At 27.9% G+C, this 348-nt stretch overlaps 1 protein-coding gene across 1 annotated transcript in view; it reads right to left on the bottom strand.

Annotated features, from left to right (window-relative positions):
- Window positions 1-188: 188 nt before the first annotated feature.
- Window positions 189-348, bottom strand: part of ENU1_072200 (serine-threonine-isoleucine rich protein, putative) — a gene marked incomplete at both ends in the record, with an annotated part of 828 nt that continues 668 nt past the window's right edge. The window contains one exon of the mRNA XM_008858450.1: window positions 189-348. This exon is cut by the window's right edge and continues 668 nt beyond it. Within this exon, the coding sequence (XP_008856672.1) occupies window positions 189-348 (160 nt within the window).

Below are 348 nucleotides of genomic sequence, written 5' to 3'. Positions count from 1 at the left end.
AGCCTTAATAATAGCATTCTCTTGTTTTGTATCTTCTTCTTTAACAGTTACAACAACATCTTTTTGTTGTTTTAATTTAATTGAACTAATATTCTTTGATAAAGTTACTGTGCAGGTTTTGGTTGGTTGAATAGTATTCCAATTCTGATTAATAGTAAGTGTAGAACTAGAACAATCATCAACAAGATTCATTTTAGAATAATCAGTAATAGAGTCACAATCAATCTCTGAATATTTATTTTTTGTTCTTGTACAATTACATTTCTCTGTTTCAGAATGTCCCTTTTTATACACTCTATAATATTCACATTGGTGATTTGAAAGATCTGAAGGAATACTACTTGCGTA

The sequence above is a fragment of the Entamoeba nuttalli genome (genome assembly GCF_000257125.1).
Source record: "Entamoeba nuttalli P19 unplaced genomic scaffold asmbl_3530, whole genome shotgun sequence".
Lineage (NCBI taxonomy): Eukaryota > Evosea > Mastigamoebida > Endamoebidae > Entamoeba > Entamoeba nuttalli.
The sequence above is the reverse complement of the archived record's forward strand: the minus strand, read 5'-3'. Positions and strand labels throughout refer to the sequence as shown.